General features: G+C 34.4%; 1 protein-coding gene across 3 annotated transcripts in view; it reads right to left on the bottom strand.

Moving 5' to 3' along the window:
- Positions 1-19617, bottom strand: part of LOC123671355 (nephrin) — a 494576-nt gene that overhangs the window by 158735 nt on the left and 316224 nt on the right. For all 3 annotated transcript variants that reach the window (XM_045605135.1, XM_045605136.1, XM_045605137.1), the window contains exons 7-8: positions 7055-7199; positions 5594-5724 (exon numbers count right to left, since the gene is read on the bottom strand). In XM_045605135.1, the coding sequence (XP_045461091.1) occupies positions 5594-5724; positions 7055-7199 (276 nt within the window). The remainder of the gene's footprint in view (positions 1-5593; positions 5725-7054; positions 7200-19617) is intronic.

Here is a 19617-nt window from a genome sequence, read left to right as displayed (position 1 = left end):
TGGAATATTCTCGAGCGTTCTCAACCCTTAATAAATCTACAACAGAAGAGACAAGCCTTCGACACTTGCTCAGTCGATGACGCTCGGGAGTGTATGGATAAAAAACAACACACTTGTATGACACGCAAGAGCATGAATAACGGACTGGCCTGAATTCATGAACAAAAAACATGTGCAGCAATATAACAAAGAAAGATAGTGTATATAGGTTTTGTTGAAAAAACTACAAGAAATAAACCAAATAATAACAAAAACTGCTCTTCATTCATCGTTCACATTCAGACTAACATATTTGAAAAAAATAAGTCTTATTTAAGATGTCTAAAGACATGGTGAATGCACTCGTCAATTTTTGAATGGAATGACATTCGACCAAATTGAAAATATTAGTTTTAGTTCGTGGCGACGCCGCAATGTCATACTTGTCATTTCGATCTTTTTCCGTTGATTTTGATTGGATACATTAGTTAAAACCCGATACTGACCAATCAAAAGCGATGAGTAACCGAGTATGATCGTGCAAAGTCGTGAAACAAAACACGAAACGTTTACTGGAATGAATTCAAATATTTGAAATAGAGAGAGAGTTTATTGGTATTTCAATTACAAGAATTGCTTCCATAGATCATAACTATAATGAAAGATATACATATATAGGTCCATAATGGCACAAAACTCATAAATAATAAATAACAAGAATATTAATTTGTTGATAGCGCCACCTACAGTTGACATAACGGAGCTTATCTAATATTCTCAAAACTGGCAAAACAAAAGCTAATCAGTTGATACACCTGAATTTTAGACATCTTAGTCTTATCTGTGTGTTGACAATCAATGTCAAGGATATCAGATATTTTTGTCATATTTTCATTTCACGAATGCATGCCAGTTTGTGCCCGCCTTTTCACATTGAAACAAAACTTAATCTCCTGAATTTTTTGTGACACTTTTCCCAGAGCATCTGTATGTATAGACGGAAATAAATTCTGCGCTAAGCCGAATAAACGGTTTATTTAGATAACTTATTCAGCAATAGTTATTTTGCTACCATCACAATAACAATCACTAAACGTTATTTTTCCGAACTGCATCGGCTATTCGATAGGCAAATCCACCGTAGGGTCCACCTGACCGATCCCAGTTAATCTGCCTTTTTTCTTCTGTTATGTCGGAGGTAGTCCGGACAGCGTGTGTATAAAAGCTGAGCGTTTTAATCCGGTTTTCGTTTCCCCTTTCGGCTTCGCAACACGAAATCGATTTGCTAAATCGCATTATTCGAAATAGCGGGATGTTTCTGGATAAATTCGTTTGGTAGGATTAGGTTAGTAGAATAGATTAGCGCCCTTCTCTTTCTTGAAAGTTTCCATTTCCGCGGAAAGGGGTGGATCTCTCCAAGTTGGTAGTACCAATTCGAGTCAATAAGGAGCGCTTAGAATTCGGGAGCCGGTATTGTCTCAATTACAGCTCATCCCATCTTATTAAAAAGTAGAATGAAGCCCACGAGTTCGGGTTTTCACTGTTTAAAGAGGAATAAAGGCGAGATTATCATTGAAATGATCATTCAGAAACTGAAAGTATCAAAATGTGGATGTAGGTGAAATTGAATAGAAACAAACATAATGGAGTGTATCAAAAAATTTACAACTTTGTGTCCATTCCCTTCACAATAATATATCTTTATGATATATTTGGTTTTTTTTTGTTTTGTAATTCAATTCCAATTCTAAAAATGACAAAATTAAGAACCAACCAAAAGAAATGTCAAAATAACTAAATACAAATTGAGTAATAGATTGACAAGTTGACTATCTAAATTAACATAAATTTATGATAAATAATAACAATTTGTTAATCGTTTACTCAATCTGTACCATGTGTACAGGGTGGGCAAATAAGCGAGGTAACCGGCTATATCTCAGGATCCACTCATCGTAGAGACTTGCGGTAAAAAAAGAGAACACACTGGAAATTGTTTTGAAGTTCATATCTCTACCGCTAGGGGGCGTAATAGCTACCGTCTAGTAGAAAAATGAATTCTACTCGAAAATGTTTCATATGAAGTTGAAGAAAAAATATCATCACTGTAATCCTTGGAAAATTCTCTATCTTTTTAAATTGTCACATTCGATTTTACGACATCAAATAAGGGTAGGTGAAAGGGAGAAATCTGACTGATTGAAACGCCTGTAACTTCAGTTTGGTTCAACATTTTTGAGCAAATAAGATCTCTTCTGAGAGATAATATCTTGTTGATTGAGGACAAAATATAGTCATGTTAAATTTGTTTTTGCTGTTTTCGATAGGGGACGCTAAGTCAGAAGTTCATTGTTTTGTTCATTTTACTCCGAAATTTCGAATGTAATGATAGGATTTTCTTAACAGAAACAGAAGCTCCATCAAATTCGCATGAAAACACCTGAAGGTCGCAAAGCGATAATTCCATGCGTTCTGAAGTTATGGCCAAAAGAAGATATTCTTCAACTGATGCACTGCGAAAAATCAAATTGTGTTTCAAGTTCGGACAGAAACAGAAATTTCATCAAATTTGTATGAAAAAACCAAAAGGTTGCAAAGCGATAGCTCCAGGGGTTCTGGAGTTATGGACGAAAAAAATATTCTTCAACTGATGCACTGAAAAACTAAATTCTGTCTTCTTTTGGCCATAACTCCAGAACGCCTGAAGCTATCGCTTTGCGACCTTTTGGTTTTTTCATACAAATTTGATGGGATTTCTGTTTCTGTTAGAACTTGAAGACATGATTTGATTTTTCGCAGTGCATCAGTTGAATAATATCTTCTTTCGGCCATAACTTCAGAAAGCCTGACATTATCGCTTTGCGACCTTGAGGTTTTTTCATGCAAATTTGATTGAACTTCTGTTTCTGTTAAGAAAATCCTATCATTACATTTGAAATTTCGGAGTAGAATGAACAAAACAATGAACTTCTAACTTAGCGCCCCCTATCGAAAGCAGCAAAAACAAATTTATCATGATTATATTTTATCCTCAATCAACAAGATATTATCCTTCAGACGAGATCTAATTTGCTTAAAAATGTTGAGCCAAACTGAAGTTACAGGCGTTTCAATCAGTCAGATTTCTCCCTTTCACCTATCCTTATTAGATGTCGTGAAATCGAATGTGATAATTCAAAAAGATAGAGAATTTTCCAAGGATTACAGTGATGATATTTTTTCTTCATCTTCATATGAAACATTTTCGAGTAAAATTCATTTTTCTACTCGACGGTTGCTATTACGCCCCTAGCGGTGGAGGTATGAACTTCAAAATAATTTCCAGTGTGTTCTCTTGTACACTTTAGTGGTAAAATTTTTTACCGCAAGTTTCTACGATGAGTGGATCCTGAGATATAGCCGGTTACCTCGCTTATTTTCCCACCCTGTAAAGAAAAAAAATCCCATGAACATATATCCTAACAAGCTTCGTTTTAGAAATTAAAACAATGATTGTAATAATACTAGAGTTAAAAGTAAAAAACTGTTTTCTTTCAAACTTTAACACCATGAATCTCGAGAAGGAAGCTTGTTAAGATATATGTTTATAGGAATTTTTTTCCATGAAAAGAATTGTTCTATTCGATACCGAAGGTATATAGCACTAAAATCTGCACCATCCTGTATATATTGGGTATATTGAATAGGCCCTCAATATTCTTGGTTATAACATCCATTCTCTTTGTACCATTGAAATTATCTCAGGTCATTTAGACATGTGTGTTCGTTTATTCAATGAGATGAAAAAGCAACATGAACCACCGTAAAATGAGAAATATGTATAACAAAGCTCTAGATATTACGTCGGAAGCCAAAAGTCATATCCATCATCAAGAAAAAACAGAGAACTAAAAATTTTTTGTTGGAGGAGGAAATCATTTCAACAGAAAAAATGAAACAAATCAGTTGATGAAACATATTTTAGAAGGATGAAGACAAGTATTAGGAACAGATTTTCAGCGTTCATTAATTCATGCGCCAGTACAGAATCTATATACAGGGTGATTCACCGGGATGGTCTCTTAGACATTCATTGAAAACTAAACATGAATTTGAGCTGAAAATTTACATGTTGGTGTTTCAGACAATGATCTTCCTCCCTAAAATATTTGCAGACCTCTACAAATTCTGGTTATACCGGAAACTGACTACTACTTCCTTACACACCCAGTATATTATTGCATCATTAGATAGCTTTTTTGACGACAATTTTTTCAATATGCAATACCTTGGGTAAAAACTCAACGACTCATGAGTTGATGGGATTACATATTATGAATGAAATGGTGGCGATGAGGATTAACTTTTTTTTTATTTTTCGGCAGAAAAAGCTTTTTTGAGAAAATTTTTTTTTTCGATTCTGCAAATACGTAGTATACATATAAGACTGTTTGCGGTTTTGACCAAAAATATACAGGGTGTTCACAAGAAGATCTTGAACTTGGACAACTCGAATTGATCAAAACTCAAGATTTTCAAATTAGAACCCACTTTTTTTATTATTTCAGTCGATTCTACTTCTGTGTGTCTGTGAAGACAAAGAAAGAAACTAGAATTCTATGTTATCATAACTGAATTTGACATTTCAAGATTTGAAATGAATTATTTGTAATTGAAAATTGTATTGGATTGGATTATGGATTTCCCAAAAATCCTAACGAAAAATTAATTATATTTCATGAAATGTAAAATTAAGTTTTTTTCTGTGTTTTCCGGAAGTCACAGACTACACCACACAGTGAGTGCAGTTTTTCCTCGATAACTCTTGAAGTATTCATTTTAGGTAATGGGTTTGCTTAAGTAACTCCCACCATTTTTTTTACATAGAATCGACTGAAATAATGAAGATAATAAGTTCTAATTTGAAAATCTTGAGTTTTGATTTGAGTTGTCCAAGTTCAAGATCTTCTTATGAAAATCCTGTTTATTTTTGGTCCAAAGCGCAAACACTAATAATACTATCTATTTCCAGAATCGAAAAATTTTTTTTTTCGAAAAAAGCTTTTTCTGCCGAAATATTCGAAAAAATGCGAGTCCTTATCGCCACCAGTTTTTTCATAAGGATCCCATTAATTCATAAGCCGTCGAGTTTTTACCCAAGGTATGGCATATTACCAAAATTGTCGTCAAAAAAGCTATCTAATGATGCAATAATATACTGGTTATGTCATTTGAAATAAGGAAGTAGTGGTAGTTTCCGATATAACCGGAAGTTGTAGAGATCTGAAAATATTTTAGGGAGAAAGATCATTATCTCAAACCCCAATATGCAAATTATTAGCTGAAAATTGTGATTAGTTTTCCATAAACGTCTAATAGGCCATCCCGGTGAATCACCCTGAATATATCTGTTGTAATATGAGATGTGATTTATTTTAATAATATTGTTGTCAGTTATTTTAGCTAGAGGAGAAGTCATTTCCTATCTCGAGGTTTTTTCTAAGTTTTGATGCATCTGGATTCTGTTCAAATGGCATAATCACTCAACATTATATTTAAACTTCAGAATTTATAACTTATGATTTGTTTTCCTTGCTGAAAAGTCAATAATACTGAGTTAAAAGGAGAAACTCACGTTGTGGAACCAGGAAAGTTTGTAGACTTTGGGATTTGCTCTTATGTTACACTCAAAGTAGACGTCGTCGCCCTCTTTGATATCTCCTGGATTCAGCGTCGATCCCATTTTCAGATTCACGACCGGAACATCTATAAACATATTCCTATGAAAATCTATGCCGCCGTTTTGCATCAAACTTTCAGACTATTGGAAGAAACGAATTTATTCGTATGTAGATTCATAACGAAACTCCTTCAATAAGTAATTTATGCAGACTTGAAATTGAAGTTTAGATGATGAAGCAAACTATCGCAATATTTTTATACTGAAATGCTTCGAAATATTCTGACTCTTATGAAAATTTCGTGATTTGTGAGACGATAGTATTCCTTTAGTAAATGAAAATCAATTCGATACGTAATTTGGTAAAATCTGCGATGACTACCATTTTATAATCATGCAGAAACAACTATAATCGTAAAAGAGTAAGTGCCCGTAGACGCCAGACTTAAGTCATACTATAAAAACTGAAAGTAACTGTAATCAATGTCCCCAATAGATTTATTAGGAATGGCACAAAATATTAAGATTTTACTTCGTCAGGTAACAAGTGTTGAAGGTTTGCATAAAATATCATGCAAACACAAACAAGATATTTTTTCGAATGATAGATTTTTGACATAGTGGAAACCTCTCGCAAGACACCCCCAAAGTTCTTACATTTTGGGATCAATTTACGTCATTTAGGAACGTATTGAAGCTGACATTTGATATGCTTCTTGGACAACCGTCAAATGATGTTATCTCTATTGTCGGACACTGCTTGGTGGAAACCCCTTGCAAGATTTTCCCAATACTAACGAGTTTTAGTTTAGTATAAAACTAACTGAAAATGTTTTGCCAAACCCCAGCCAAATCGCTGGGAAATTGATAAAACATAAGATCAATTTACGTCATAAGTATAAAAGCTGAAATTCACATATGATGCTTGGATACCTGTCAAAAGATATTATCTCAATGACAGACACTTTGTATAGTGGAATCCCCCCTGTCAGATTATGTTGAACTTTAGTTTCTGAATACTATAGTCGAAGAATTCAGAATAACCAGACCTTATTTTCAGATTAAAAATATGCCCAACAGAGTAAAATTTGTATAGACTATGAAAGTATAGATATTTCATTTATGGTTACCCACTGATTTGGGCGATTGGCCAATTAAGACATTTATATTTAAGGGGTACAAAAAACAATTCGACAAACAAATTTTTCTTCAATTCTGATTTCTGATTTTTCATATATTATATTATGCTGTATATGATAATAGCCTTAAAAATTGATAATCAGTATTTAGAGAAAAATTTCGTGTGAAATAATATCTATCAGATGATCTGAAGATCTTTCAGCTTTTATGATATGATGTATCTTAGTCAGGCATCCAAGGTCTCATACAATATAATAAATGAATGTAGGTACTTACAATGAACATTAAGTCGCCACTTATCTTCCAGGGCACTATCTGGAATTGAAGGATTCTCAGCTCTACATGTTAAGTATTTACCATCATCTTCTATCACAGGCACAAACGTCAGGGTACTAACTGTTTGGTTATTCTGTGAAGTTACCTAAAAGTAAGAGAAAATAATTACAAATTTATTACAAATGAATCTCCTCGATTGAAATAAATAGGTTCATTATAACTTTATTGTGACGTGCGTTCATATAAATTCGTCGTCAAGAGTGCTGTGGAGAAATTAGAGTTGATTATCTGTGATTACAAGTAGCGCTTAGCTTGTACCATATCACTAACATTTGTTTACATACTTCATATCTGGAAAATTTAAACTTTTATAAAATAACGTCGTGGGCTCTTGGGTTATTAATTAACGGTTCCGTAGCTACGGAAATAAATTCAAATAAATTCGATCCAAATTTAGAATTTTCATTCAGGCTTGCAACTATGTAAGGTGTATCATTTCAAATCTTGGCTCGAACGCATTGGGCAGTGATGGTATATCTGCCAGAATGCTACAATTGTCGGTAAATGTTATTTTGACCATCATAACGCATATAATTAATGATTGTATCGAGTCTGGGTATTATCCGAGTGTCTAGAAGTGCTCTACCCAAGATTTCTGATCCTAAAGATTTGTCTGATTTTAGACCGATAAGTATATGATAAGTATATATGAAGTAATGATAAGATTACAGAAGACGGACACAACTTGAGAAGAGAATCTAATCGAATTAATGAACAAAGAGGACCTTCATCACAAGGAAACAATGAATGGAAAACAATTAGTCGTAATAAGAGCAGAACAAAAAGGAATATTATATGCACAGGTGTGAACAAAACAACTAACTCATCTATCAAAGGTGTAATGAAAAGACGATGGATATACGTTGGAAGAATACAAGGTAAAGATATATCTGAACAAACAATCAAAGATTATCTCAGGGACAAAATTAAGAACGAAGAAATTGAGGTTAAAAAGCTAAACACACTGGGTAATAATTCTGCATTCAGTGTCGGTGTCCACACAGAGGAATTATTCAGTTCCATTTGTAACCCTGAAAACTGGCCGGAAGGAGTTATCGTAAGGGAATTTTCTTTTCGTAGTTTATTTCGAAAATCTGAAATATAAGAAGAACTTGCAATCGTCAACATTCATAGGCAACACACAAAACATCAATATAGTGAATCAAATAAAGCCGGCAAATTGCACTAAAGAATTTCGCATAATTCATCAAAATTTACAATCCATTGGTACAGCATTCAACAAATTGGAAGTTTTAATTGATCAAGAAAATTGTGACGTGGTTGCAGTGACGGAACATTGGAGAAGTGAGGAGGAGCTTGAATATTACAAGCTTGGTGGTTTCAACCTGGTGTCGAGTTTCTGTCGTGATTCGGGGAGGCATGGAGGTACCGCCATTTATTGTCGTTTCAATGTTGAGGCAAAGGAAAAAGGTAGTTTTAAATCACTTAGTGTGGCAAACGTCTTCGAGTGTTCGGCAGTACAAATAAATTTTCATAATATTAAAATTATAATTGTCTGTATATATAGGCCAAATTCTCCACCTCATGGGAACATAGATATTTTTTTTTGAAAAACTAACTTACATACTGGAACAAAGTTTACTTGAATCAATGAAAGTTATTATTGTAGGTGATTTCAATATAAATCTTTTGGATAATAACAAGTATGCACGTGAATTCAGATTGCTTCTAGCTTCTTTCAATATCAAGATAACAATCAATGAACCGACACGATCTGCTTCTATGACTTGTCTTGATAATATTTTAACTAATATTATTGGTACATCTAAAGTTCTTGAAGCTCACATATCTGATCATTCGGCCACAGAATTCAAATTTAACATCACAATGAATGAAAAAAATTATACTGAGACAATTTTAACTAGGCATATTAATGATAGATCTATGAGTAATTTTCTATCTGATTTACAAGATATTGTCTGGGATGAGCTATATTCGATGGAATCAGAGCAGGTCAATCAGAAATGGGAATTTTTTTTCACTCTTTATAAAAATAGCTTCGAATATAATTTCCCCCAACACAAGATTAAAGTTAATAAACAAAAAAAAAATTCTATAGAAATGACTAAGGAGGTTAAATATTTAAGAGATTTATTGGATAAACTTTTCATTCTTTATAAGTTCAGGCCAGAACTCAAGATGCAATATAGTATTATCAAAAAACGATATGACACTGAGCTATCATTAATGAAAAAAAAGTTCTATTGTGATTTCATAAAAAATTCTAAGAATAAATCTAAATCAGTATGGGAAGTTGTTAACACAATTACTAATAACAAAAAAAAAAAACTTGATGCGAAGAATATGATAGGGAATCCTGGTGAGTTAGTTGAAAACTTCAATAATTATTTCACTGATATTGCTCCAAATATCTGTAAAACTCTTCCACAGATGGGAGATTACTCTGTACCAAAATTTTCCTTCCCAAACTCAATATTTATGTTTGATGTTGATGAAGCTGAACTGGTAGTTGGAGTCAACTCGTTAAAGAATATTAATGCGAGAGGCTATGATGATATTTCCCTTAGTGTAATAAAAAAATCCTTACCTATAATTGCCCCACACATCTGTCATATAATGAATTGTGCTTTTAAAAATGGTATTTTTCCTGATTCTCTCAAGATAGCAGTGATATCACCCCTGTATAAGAGCGGCGATTATGATAGTTTAGAAAATTACAGACCAATCAGTTCTTTGTCGTCTTTTGCGAAAATTTTTGAGAAAATTCTTTCAAATCGATTGTTGAATTTTTTCGGAAAGTTCAAGATTCTGAATGATTGTCAACATGGTTTCATCAAGAACAAGGGTACTGAAACAGCTCTATATGATCTGACAAGAGCAATAATCTGGTCTTTGGAGTCAGGGGAGGTGCCGATGGGTCTATTTCTCGATCTATCTAAAGCCTTTGACTGTGTAGATCACACCACTTTGCTAGGTAAAATGGAACAATGCGGTATAAGGAATAATCAACTTGAACTGATAAGGAGTTATCTGAGTGGTAGGAGGCAGAGAACAGCTTTGAATATTGATGGCACTACATATGTATCTGGTGAGAGACAGTTGCTGATGGGGGTGCCTCAGGGCAGTATTCTTGGACCCCTTTTGTTCGTTGTTTACATAAATGATTTCGCTGGATTATTTGATTTTACACGAACTCATCTCGTTATGTATGCGGATGATACAAATATTTTGATAAAGAATACCAATATACCTTTGTCAATCGAATCAACCAAAGAGATTCTGAATTGTGTGAGTCAATGGTTTGCACACAATAAACTAGCATTGAACGTCAAGAAGACCGAATGCATCATGTTTTCTCCTAGATCTCGGGATTTCAGCACACAAGCCTTATATTATAATGATGTTGAAGTAAAATTTAGCAGTTGTAGCAAATTCTTGGGTGTATTGTTGGATGCACAGCTTAAATGGGAGGAACACACAGAATATGTCCTGAAGAGACTCTGCTCGGTGGATTACAGTTTAAAAGTTGTAAAAAAACAAGTAGGTGAAAATATCCTCAAAATTATATATTATGCAAATGCACAATCAATAATGTCGTACGGTATTATTTGCTGGGGAAGCACTAACCTGAGATCAATCTTCGTTGTGCAAAAAAGAATATTGAGGAATATATTTGGATTAGCATATAGGGAATCTTGTAGAGGCATATTCAAGAAAAATAATATACTGACTATTTATGGTCTGTATATATTTAGATTACTTTTATTTTTTCATAAAAACCAACATCTTTATAGTTCCTACAAGAATACAAATAACTCTAGACGATTAGAACCATATTTTTACCCTAAACATTCACTATCACTAACTGAAAAACATCCAGAGTATGCTGCATTGAAGTTGTTCAATGCTTTACCTAGAGCTTTGCACCTAATAAGTGTACATAAAGAATTTAAAAAACTAGTATATAAGTTAATACTTGATTGTGAGCCTTACAATATGGAAGAATATTTTGATTTTTGTAATAGATAAACTTTGTTATTCGTTGCATTTTTTATGAATTTATTTTTAAGTTTTTGAAATCTGTTGATATTTAGTTATGCCTCTTGTATTAGTTTATTTGATTTTTCAATATGCTTATATATAGGGGTTATTTTTGTAATTTGACCATTTTCGTAATTTTGTCATTTTGATGTGATAATTTGGGAAATAAAGTAGTTATTATTATTATTATTATTATTACCACCCACGTCGAAGGTTCTCGTGAAGTACTTTTTTCTGAGATTTATGACTACGTTTTCGAGAGCGGAATCCTTACTGCTCATCAGTCGGGTTTCAGATGGGGTTATAGCACTACCACTCTTCTTTTAAATGACATCCTGCGCTGGATGGGGACATGCTTCAATACTTACCCTGTTAGATTTTGCAAAGGCGTTTGATACCCTAGATCATGAGTTGCTCTGTGCTAAATTAAGTTATTACGGTTTTGATGAATCTTCTTTGAGATTCTTTAGGTCTTATCTCTCTGGTAGATATCAGCACAATAACTTCGGGAGTACCTCAAGGTTCCAATCTTGGCCCTCTGCTATTTCTTGTATATATAGCTGATATGAATAAGGTTGTTAAGTTTGTTGACATATACTTTTATTGCGATTACACTCAAATTTATCTTTCTTTCCTCTCCTTTTCCATTTCTATAGCTGTCGGACGGTTAAATGAAGATTTGTCAAGCATTGTGCGTAGTATTGCAGAAGAAACAATCTGAGAATAAACGTTGAAAATGTCTCTATATAAACCTTCTTTCCGAGAACCTTTCATGCGGAGGTTGAGGTTATGATAGGTGCTGAGAAGATTCCATCCTCTTGAATCTTGGAGTCTTTTTCGATTATCGACTGAGATTTAAGGAGCATGTCTCGATGCTGTTGGGAAATTTTTTTCTGGCACTACGTTATTTGTATCGCCAGAGACAGTTTTTAGATTTCCATTCATGCAAGTATATCTGCGAAACACTGCTTGTGCTATCCAAGCTGAGCTATGGATTGACAGTTTTTTTATCCTTGTCTAGATTCTGTCGTGAGATATAAGTTGCAAAAAGTGCAGAGTTCGTGCTGCCGCTACGTTTTAGGTTTAAGAAAGTACGATAGGGGGATTAGTGATGTAATAAATGGGTTAGCGTGGCTCAGGGTCGAAAATATTTTTCGGCTTTACATGAGTATTACAGCATATCGAATTTTGAGTACGGGTATTCCTCCTTATTTGAAAGCCAAGTTGGTCTACAGACGAGATGTTTACCGTGTTGCTATAAGGCACGGGAAGAGGCTCATGCTGCATCGATGTGTTTCAGCGCTCTTTCACATTTAATGTGGTAAAATTGCATAATTGCATGTAGGGGTTCTTCTTTGAACTCATTGAGAAGATAATTTAAGAATGTTTTAATTTTGAGCCAGTTACAGATTTTGTAAATTATGTACATTTTCGGAAATATTCTCATTGTATATTGATTGGATTAATTCATGTTGTATTTCATTTTATTAATTTTTTTTTCATTTGTATTTTGTCGGGGTTGAGTGGCTAGACTTCGCCCCTGGGATTGCTTAATAAGGACTCTATTATTAATGTATAATTTTTTTAATGAATTTTTATGGTGCTGGTTACAGGAACAACATGAAATTTCATCACTATCGAATCTACAGTATAGAAATAATCAAGAGCACAAAATTTTCGTACTTACTGAATCCCTAGTAGGATTATACAAATTAACGGATTCATACGGTAGTGATGGTTTTTACGGCCGGACAGACAGATTTTCTTGAATTTGACTGGGAATTTATTATCGGTGAATCGAACTTCTACTTCTGAGACAATTCTTTGCTCAAACTCACAAATTACAGACATCGTAACGAAAAGAAAACTATTCTATAACTATATGACATGACCTGTATCGTATTTGAGGCCTCAGGTGGGTGGTAATATCTGTTATAGAGATATTTTTTATATAAAAATTGGTACAGCAATTTGTTCGGTGTGAAAAGCACTCAAAAAGGGATCTAACTCCTCAGTGAAGAACTTTCTCACTTATATTTCGATTCCTAGAATCACCTTCTGATATAATATATCGACGTTAAATTTGTACACTTTTGTATATGGTATACCAGACTATTTACGTTTTGTCGGACCTGCATGCAGCAATATTCTTTTGATTCGTCTTCGAGCAACAAGTGGAAATAACGAATCATTTTCATATCTCTCACCGAAACTTACGATCATTCCGCATCGTAAATTTTCCTCTCCAATGCGTCAACAATTTGAGCTGAACATTAATCATTCAAGTTGAACTGTGACACGTGACAGAAGATCTTCATTTCACAATTCATCATTTTAGTTGGATAGGAACAATACAAATTATTTTTGATCACTATGGCAGGCAGATCTGCAATAAGAACGATTGGCCTCAGAAAATGGGGATTTCATTACTGTCTCTTCCAGATGTTGGACGAATTATTCCTAGATTCATTTTCAATCTTTCTTGCTTTTTGAAATCGAAAATTCACAATCGCACAGTTCAACCGGAATATCAGCTCTACGGAAATTATATTTTAGTTCGAGAGACGATAAGCGGTAGTTTCACAACTGAACACAATATAAAACATTGCATTTTACAAATTGTACGTTTGTTTCAGAAGGATATGTAATAAATTCCGTCTTTTGATCCATCATTTCCGCGTTATTTTTACGTCAGCATGTCTGTAATATTCGAGTTATGAACTGAAATTTTTTTTTTTTGTTGAAGCAGGGTGCATCGTCATGAACTACCTTATGAAAGGTCGAATAGTGTGAGATTCTTACTAACTGAACCTAACCTGCTGTTTGGAATATATACTGCTTTATCCAGGTCTGAAAGGGGTTGAATGGCAGAAATAAGGATTGCCTGCCACTTTTCGAGAGACTTTTAGAAAGGATTCACGGGCTGAATTGTCTTTTGGGGGAGAAGAAGAATGACAAATGAGTGATACAGTGAACCAGTATTCACTGACGACCATCGATTTGAAGTGCAAGATTTGGACGTTTGTATCTGGAGGAAGATTGGAGAGAGAGAGGTTGATTTTACTGAAAATGGTCTCAAACTAAAAGGTTTACTAATGATAAATCCTTCCTCAAATTTGATTATGTCTATCCGTCCGGCTGGCCGTCTGTAAACATGATGAATCTTGAACCGAAGTCCTAGAAACTTGAAATTAGTAGTAGTAGGCTCAAGCGCAAGTTGCCACTATTAGGGAGGAAAATTGCGAAAATAGGTGCAATTATTTTACTGAGAAAGCGACGGATTATGTGAAATGCATAAAATGTGAAAAACAACCAACTGCCAACACGAAACATTGAATGCAGCCGTTAGAAGAAACTTCCTACAAAACTGAAAACAGGTTCCTCAAAAATGAGATAGCATATCTCCTTGAAGGAAGTCCTTATCAGAAGAATCTAAGAACAAAATCTAATCCTGATTGAATAATAAATTGCTAAATGAAAAAATGAAATGAAAAAATCTATCACCTAGAAATTCTTACAAAAAAAAGGCTAGTTGGAGACAAAAATACTGGTGAGAGATAATACTGGCTGTTTATGTATGCACTCAGGAGTGTTTTAAAATGAACCTCAAGGGGGCGCATGTCTACATCACCACGGACAGCCAGACCACGCTGAGATCCCTGGAATCGTACTGCCAGGGGTCTCTGTTGACCTGGAAGTAACACCATAAGGCAACTGGCCAGAGGCAATAAAGTGACTCTACTATGGGAACCAGGGCACTGTTGTGATGAAGGAAATGAAAAAGCCGATGAACTTGCAAAAAAATGCATCAAGGTTAAGACCTGCTGGACCTGAGCCTTTCTGTGGGCTAGGAAAAGACCAATATAAGGCGGCGATCCTGCAATGGGTGTTGAATAACAGGATAACCCACTGGACCAATACTTCTGGACTTATTCAGGCCAAGAAATCCGTGACGATTTCATCTACCTACGCCAAAAAGCTCTTGAAGTTGTCACCAGCCGAGCTTCGGGTGATGTCTGACGGGGCACTGTCGGTACAAACATCATTTGTACCGTATGGAAAGTCAGCAGATGATATTTGCAGGCTCTGTGGATCAAAAGCAGAAACTGCAGAATACATGGTATGCAAGTGTCCAGAGCTGGCTGGCCTAAGAACCATTCATATGGGGAAGCCGGTGCTGGATACCTGAGAGGTAACGGCCAAGGCCCCTAAGGAGGTTGTCAGTTTTATTAACGTCATTGACGACCTCCTTGGATTTTCATGAATGAGTAGGGTTAAGAAAAAAGATCTACATGGTCGCAGTTCCCGGAAGGCTTACCGAGCCACAACAACCGCAGTTCAAATAATAATAATAATAATAAGGGGGGCCCCTTTTTTGCGCATGCTTCACAGCCGCAAACATAAATTTCATCTGATTCGGAGGTTATCGTTCATGTAAACAAATTAACAACCTATAAAGAAGGAAGGTATTAATGACCCGTTACAATCTTCTTCAAGTGTCGTCTGCGTTCCAAAGTTTGGTTATCATCAAAGCTATGCCTATTCTCGATACTGCAGATCTAAACAATTGGCAGTTGTTGCAATTGTACCATTCTCTCAACTTCACCAACCATGAGTTTCTTCTTCTTCCCTGGACAACAAGGCTGAATGAGGCTGACAGCAATGATCATGAAGAAATTAGAAAGAATTGGTCAAAATTCTGCTTTCGGATTGGACCAAATAAAAGGGCATTCGAACAGGTTTTCAATAAATATTTTTGCATCAAACTGTGAAACAGATCTGAACAAATTGCAAACCATGGTCTGATTTCTGAACCATCTTCCTTATTCAGAGAATACTGTAAAAAAACTTTTCATGTTCCCTAATATTATTTGCGATTTAATTTTTTGTATCATTAATTTCAATTATTATTTACCTAACTTCACCTAGGTTTATTTCTCGCTTTAAATGAATATTATTTTATAATGAACAATATAAAATTGGCTAACACCTGCACTTGGTAATGAATGAAGAAAATACAAAAAGAAAAAGGAGTACGACTTCCAAGCCTGTAATGTCATACGAAATTAATTATCTATTTGGGTAATATATCAACAAAAATGCCATCAACATAACCATTGTCAAACAGAAGATTTCCACGCTATTTCATAGGAATCATATTCGAAAGTAAACCAAGGAGAATGCATGTCATCAAGGGAGAGTAGCGATATACCGGTTTCACCCTTATTAGGGAAATCGTACTTCTTTTTCTTTTTGTATTTTCTTTATTATTTTGTAATTTCTGTAATTCCTTGCAACCATTAAATATATTTTATTGTATATTGTACAAAGACAGTGATTAATTACGTGGGCAAACTCCGAATACGAGTTCTATAAATATTAAGTACCGTTCGAAATTTTGATCTCTTCATAATTGTCCCAAACTTGTAGAAGATTTGCTGTAATAACCAACCTATAGACGATCGTCCACTTCGATTGTCAATCCGACTGAGTGTTCATCAACAAAGAAAACTCGAGTTGTTTTCAATCAGCATCCGAACAGTCTAAGTGTAGAGGCCCTCAGTCCTAACAAGAGGGAAGAGAACAGCATATTATCTGGGATACTAGGGCAGAGATGAGATATGGAAGAGGGGATTAACATGCTGGGGACAAGGGAGCTAATCCCAAATTATTGTCCTGACGGGGGAATATTTATGATTATCGTTTTTCCAATTTCCGGGAATAAGAGGATCCTTATTTTTTGGCATTATTAAAGGGGATTTTTTTTATGAAATCACATTTATTAAATTGCTCGGACGTCAGTTTGTATTATCCCCTTTGGTATAAATAAGGGCCAGAGCCAGTAAATTATTCATCCTGGCAAGTAATCCTTTATTCCTGTCGAATCTAGGCCTGGCGATTTTTCCCGGTTCGATCTGACGGATCCGGGCTGCCGCACAAAGAAATTTCGACAGGTTGGTTTAAGTTAGTTGAGTGAGAACCCAATATTGATTTTAATTGAATGATTTTTTACTGATTTTCATTGATTGGTTTTCACCAGGAACCTTTCTAAGAGTTCGTTCACCGAATAGATCGCTCTATCATGTCGTTACGGTGTCTGTAATTTTCGAATTTTCAACCGGAAATTATCTACTTCTAGTGAGGGGATCCCAGAATCGCTTTAAGCTAGGAAAAAGTGGATGGGATTTTCGGGCTCGATTTTGGAAGAATTCATCAGGTGAAAACCGCAACCTAATAAATTCATCTGTTTACAAGTTATAAGAAAAAATTGAAAAATGATGTGACATGAAAAGTTCTCATAACTTCTTTATTACTGGTGCTATGAATAAGAAACAAAAGCATTTTACAGGCTTTTTTTTTGAGTAGAATTCATTGGTATTATTTAGTGTTTTTTATTGCAATTAGTGCTTTCATTATAACACAAACTTATGTTTTTGTTAATGTAAACCAAAAAATTCTTTAACAAATAAAATCGCTTTTTTCTCTTTTTCAAAAATACATATATATGATGTATATATTTTTTGTAAACAATAAAAAACATCAAAAGTTTCAGTTAATACGTTTTTGTCACAGTTCTTGAGATACAGGGTGGTAAAGTTTTCAAAATAAATCATTTACTATTAATATCTACAATACCACTTCAGATATTCTAATGAAATTTGTCATACATGTACAGTGCATCCCATTTTGGGTGAGACAGCCAGGTTTCTCGCTTGTTATTTAAGATGGAGCCTTGCGGTTTTCACGTTCCTTTCCTACTTTTTCGTGAAACTCAAGTTGGTCTAATCAGATTTTGCATACCTGTTTCCGTTCAAGAGATACAGGGTGATTTTGGAAATTGATACTTTTTGGACCCCTCCTTTATCTCCGAAGTTATTAGAAATAATGCTGAGGTAAAAACTACGTCTGAATCAGAATTCTGCGTAGAATCCAGTGGCGTACTCAATTTTTTTTCGGGGTATGGTTTTGAAGATTCAACACAAACCTATCATCATCAATTTCCAAAATCGCCCTTTATCTCTTGAACGGAAACAGTTATGCAAAATCTGATTAGACCAACTTGAGTTTCACGAAAAAGTAGGACGAGAACGTGAAAACCGCAAGGCTCTATCTCAAATAACAAGCGAGAAACCTGGCTGTCTCACCCAAAATGGGATGCACTGTACTATGATTCAAGAAGCATTTTTTAATGTATCACTTCTCTTTTAATTTCCACAAGTGGCGTTCGTACGTAATTTGACCTGTCTATTTTGGCAGACATTGATGGTACGCCACAGATTTTTCCTGAAATAGAAACGGTTTTTATTTTTTTTAAGCGAAAACCGTGCATCGGATTGGAAAAAACAAGTGATCAATTTTTGTAAGAAATGTTGGGAATTTCAAAAATAATATTTAATATTCATTTCAGGAAAAATTTGTGGCGTACTATCAATGTTTGCCAAAATATAGGCAAGTCAAATGACGTACGAACGTCACTGGTGGAAATTAAAATAAAAGTTGTACATTAAAGATGCCTCTTGATTCATAGTACATGTATGACAAATTTCATTAAATCTGAAGTGATATTATAGATATTAATAATAAATGATTTATATTTGAAAATTTTACCACCCTGTATCTCAAAAGGTAAGACGTTTAGGACATATGTTCATATGAAGTTTTTTTCTCAAAATGGGCTCAAAAATCAATCTCATAAATATTGACATTCAATAAGGAAACACCCTGTATAGTGTTCGAAGCGGAAAAAGTATTGTACAAAATGTAGCAATTGTTTGAAATATCCACCATGTGCTTCACACTTTTCACATCTACCTCTGAAGGTATAGAAAATATATATCGACTTATTTGTAAGGCTATTCATTTCACAGATTTGTACTTTGTGTTCAAGAGGGTTATTAGACCAGAAAAACCTTTTTTTTCGTATTTAAAAGCTTCACATTTTTTGGATAACTTGATGAACTTTATCTTCACTATTAGGGAAATTCAAAGAAAATCAAATCAATTCATCGGGAGGAAAGGCATCGGAAACATTTCAACATGAAAAGGCGGAATACATGACGAAAGCATTATGTCTCACGGAGTCCAGGAACTAACTGATGAAGCATAAGACATTCCTATAAAGATGGTAAAATATTAAAAAACTCAAAATTTCAGTGAAATTTGACGGATAAATTCTGAAATATTCTGTGATCGCTATACATTAACAAACGAAATATTGGCGTATCAGATTTTATTCTAAATGCGATGTTAATATGTGAATATCATATCTCCGAATTATTCGTTTCAGATATCATGAGGGTTGAACTTTTGAGATAAACAAACGTCCAACTTTCAAACATTCAGCTGCATTATGTCAGTTATTAAATTTAATTGAACTGAAATTCAATAATGAGTTTGATATTTTGTATGAAATAATGAAATCCTGATCTGTTTCATCATGCGACTGATATTAATATGCAAAGAATTTCCAGTGGAAATTT

The sequence above is a fragment of the Harmonia axyridis genome, chromosome 1 (genome assembly GCF_914767665.1).
Source record: "Harmonia axyridis chromosome 1, icHarAxyr1.1, whole genome shotgun sequence".
Lineage (NCBI taxonomy): Eukaryota > Metazoa > Arthropoda > Insecta > Coleoptera > Coccinellidae > Harmonia > Harmonia axyridis.
This window is presented reverse-complemented; position numbering and strand designations above follow the sequence as displayed.